Here is a 3,733-nt window from a genome sequence, read left to right as displayed (position 1 = left end):
TATCATAGAAAAGAGAGAGCAGATTAAATGAAATCAGTTCCTAGAACATGCTTTTTCACAGATCTCAAGGAACTGTGGAAATTGTGAAATAACTTAGTTTATATCATCTTTTTTCTATTTCAAAAATTGGAAAATAGGTGATTTGTGAGATATCTTCAGATTTTGGCAGTTTGGAGGGAATTACATTCAGCTATCTAGTTAAGTCAGAAAGAACTTATTTACTTCTAACTTTTATATTAAAAAGAGATCTATTTTTTTCACATTGTGAATGGTAATGCTTATTTTTGACTGGGCGTGGGCTTCTGAAAAGTGTTTAACAAGACGAATGAGATTACTAGTAGGACATGGTGCTTTAAGACAGCATCCAAGTAATTATAATTTAATTTAAAAAATATTGTCAAAAGCTCTGTAATTTATTTCCTAAACAATAGTATTATCTCTGAAAAATCATGCTGAGCATTTTCTAATAATGTGATCATTTTCTTTAGTGAAGAACTGGTGGCTGAAGCACATACTCTCTGCACCCAGCTAGAAAATGCAATGCAAGACACCATCAAAGAACAGGACCAGAGTTTGAGGGTAATGGGCTGTGTGAATCCTAGCTATTCCATATCCTTCCTTTCCATGGCACACCAGAAAAAGCAAAAGCAAAAGCAATCCAGCTTGTCCTCTGTTCAGTAAACGCTTATGCTTTTCTAGTACCTATTTATTATTATATATAGTAAAGCTAACAATTACTGAATGGGTACAAGTATTTTACGTGCATTATTTCATTTAATCCTTGTAACACTTTGTAACACTTAATTTTTACCAGGAAGGTAAGATCATTCTAAGAAGGTCTTTCTCTCCCTGCGGTGTCTGTAGCACTGCTGGGCGTCTGCGTGTGTGGGGTGCTGTGTCAGACTCTGGGGATGAAACAAGAACCTGTCACAGCCCCACCTCTCCGGGACTCAGACCTTAAGTAGGCCGTACTAGTTAGAGTGAAGCTCACCTGATAAAAAGCTAGTCAAGGCACAGGTACATTTTAAAGCAAAGCTCAGGTTGCTGAGAGGACTCTGAGTCATTCCTCAGATTTTTAAAAGGCCCTCTCCTGCCCAGCCAGTGACCTGCAAGCCTCCCCCTAACTTTTCAGCTGTCAGGAGAATCAGATGAGATACCACTGCTGATTGTAATCACTTCCTGTTTATTCAAGTGTCCCGTCTCCAGTTTGGGGAGACATTCGTCCTCCTCCTGACGGTATATTTTGAGCAGTTCACTGCTGGTTTGCACTTCTGCCAGAGGAAAAGGAAGTCTCCTCAGGCCATGTCATCAGGGAGGATTGAAAATGGGTACTGAGCTTAGCTCTTGATACCACCTACCCACAGTTGGGCAAAAATAAGTGCTGTGAGCCACAGGGAATACTAAAACTTCCCGTCTTCTTTCCATAGTCACAGAATCTGAGGGACTTCGAGCTAGGCCAAAGGAAAGTTCCTGTATGGTTTTGAAAAATGTAGTTTTAGCTCAAGAGTAGCCTGCAATAACAAGACTGCTATTAATGAGAGGATTTAAATTCCCTTCTAAATTGTGCTGGTTGCCTCCTGAGGAAGACAAACAGCCTGAAGTGCATTGGTGACCACTGTATTTTTAACATGCCTGTTGACTTTCAGTCTCTAGACTGGAGCTGGTTACAGACGGAAGAAGAGCAGAATAGCCTGGAACAGGCCTCCTGACTGTGTGGGTGGCCTTGACCTGAGGCCTGATGGGGCTGCCTGGCCTGAGGCCCTCCCGCGGTGGCCCCTGCTATAACAGTGTCCCAGGAGTCTTCAGCACCTGGACAAAGATCTTCTCACTTCCCCAGGAGTTGTGACATTTACAACAGGCCAGGGGTGTGGCCCTCTGTGGGCACTACCAGCAACTTGTCTGCACACTGGAAGTCCTCCATCACAGAGGCTCAGCAAACACTGATGCCAGGCGTGAGCATTTGGGGAGACCAAGCCACTTCCTCTGCTCCAAAAAAATGCTCAAAGTACTTGCCCCACAGACCACTGGACAACTGTCTCACGTGACTCTTTCAGGACAAAGTATGCAAGACACTCGATGTCAGTCTGTCCTCTCCTGACCCCTCCTGATCGTCAGAGGCCCTGATCCACCTGTCCTCACAACTAGCGTTTCACCTGGACTCGGAAGCAGACAGACTTTTAGATCATAGACTCGGCCTGGCCCCATCCTTTCTCTTCATCTTTTCATTTCACTGCTGCTAAAATTTCCCTTTTCCTGACTACGTTGGTGGTTGTGCACCTTCAGCAAGGTTATAGGTGAATACCAGCTCTCCTCATCCATGGTCCTTTCAGCCACAGAGTGACTCGCTAGAGCCAGGGCAGGAGAGCAGCTTCCTTCCTTCGGGTTCCAGATTCCACCAAGGAGTGTGTCATTGTGGGGAAGAAAAAGAAAAGGGTATCTGTCGGCCCCATGTCTGCTGATCACTGTACCCACACCTGTCCTTGCTCAGACACATCTGTGTGGGGTGGTGGTGGGACAGGGGAGTTCCTGCTTCTTGTATCAGCTAGCAGTATTATTAAATCGATTTATTTAAAAAAATAGTTTCTATATTTTGTAACATAACTCAAACATTGGTATTGGGTTCCACAATCTATTTTTACAATATTTATGTTTAGGATTTAGGAACTCAAAAACCAACTTAATGGAAGGTGTCATAAAATTGAATAGTACATGGATCAGATGGTGCCATATAGCACTAGCACTGCTTCTTTGACATTTTACAACTTCTTTATATTAAATCAGGAATACAAAACGAGTTCAGATGATCAAAAATAGGCAAGTTTGGTCAGAAATAAGTTGGAATAGGAGAGTTTAACAAACTGGCTTCCATGGAAACCATACAAAGGGTTTCATGGCCAAGCAAGTTTAGGAAATGCTTCATGCTTTAATTCTCTTGGAGATTCACATGGTACCCTAGCATATTAAAGTTTCTGAGAGTCCTGTAGTAAACTGACTTCACTGTATAAATCTGTTTACCAAACACATTTGACAACAGAGCCTTTTCTACCCCCCCCCCCCCCTTGTGTGAGCGTAACATTTTTTAACATCCCAAAGAGCTAGAGTTGGATACAGCATGATTTTGGAAACACTGGTGAGGAGCACAGTGGGAAAGAAGTCCAGAAAGACAGGCTGGGATGACACCAGACTGGGGAGGGAAGGAATGTTGGCCTAAGGGTTATGGACCTACAGGCAGCCAGGAGTCACTGAAGAATTTTGAGTAAGAAAATGACATCACCAAAGCAATGGCTTAAAATGACTAACGTAACTGGTATATGCTACTTGATTAAAAAAGTGAAAAGTCTGGAGGTCGGACTTCTGCTTCCAAGATGATGAAATAGATGTACTTTCCCCAGTCTTTCCCTTAAGCATAACTAAAATCCTTCACCGTTGTCTATAAACAAGTATAAGAAGTCGCTGAAAGGTAGAAGGCGACAGACCAGCTAGGGACCTTGGACCTGAGGAGTGAGGTGGTGGTGAGTTCCCTGGGTTTTCCTTTTGCCTTATCAGTCCCCAACTGGGTGTGGGAAAACTAACAGCAGGCACAACTAAAGAGCCTGCTCCCTCTAGTGGTACTAGGTTCCCAGGGCTGCTGTAACAAATTCTACCCACCGCACAGCTTTAAGCAACAGAAATCTGTTCTCACAGTTGGAGGCTAGAATCAAAGTGCTGACAGGACAGCACTTCCTCCAAAGAC

The 3,733-nt window shown here is 43.5% G+C and overlaps 1 protein-coding gene across 5 annotated transcripts in view; it reads left to right on the top strand.

Moving 5' to 3' along the window:
- The window catches only part of IKBKB (inhibitor of nuclear factor kappa B kinase subunit beta), a 59,363-nt gene extending 56,786 nt beyond the window's left edge, over positions 1-2,577 (top strand). For all 5 annotated transcript variants that reach the window (XM_038559936.1, XM_038559938.1, XM_038559937.1 and 2 more), the window contains 2 exons: positions 489-579; positions 1,647-2,577. In XM_038559936.1, the coding sequence (XP_038415864.1) occupies positions 489-579; positions 1,647-1,709 (154 nt within the window). In that variant the 3' untranslated portion in view covers positions 1,710-2,577. The remainder of the gene's footprint in view (positions 1-488; positions 580-1,646) is intronic.
- The last annotated feature ends 1,156 nt before the right edge of the window (positions 2,578-3,733 follow it).

The sequence above is a fragment of the Canis lupus genome, chromosome 16, assembly GCF_011100685.1.
Source record: "Canis lupus familiaris isolate Mischka breed German Shepherd chromosome 16, alternate assembly UU_Cfam_GSD_1.0, whole genome shotgun sequence".
Taxonomy (NCBI): domain Eukaryota; kingdom Metazoa; phylum Chordata; class Mammalia; order Carnivora; family Canidae; genus Canis; species Canis lupus.
Note: the sequence above shows the minus strand (reverse complement) of the source record. Positions and strands in the feature narration are given on the sequence as shown.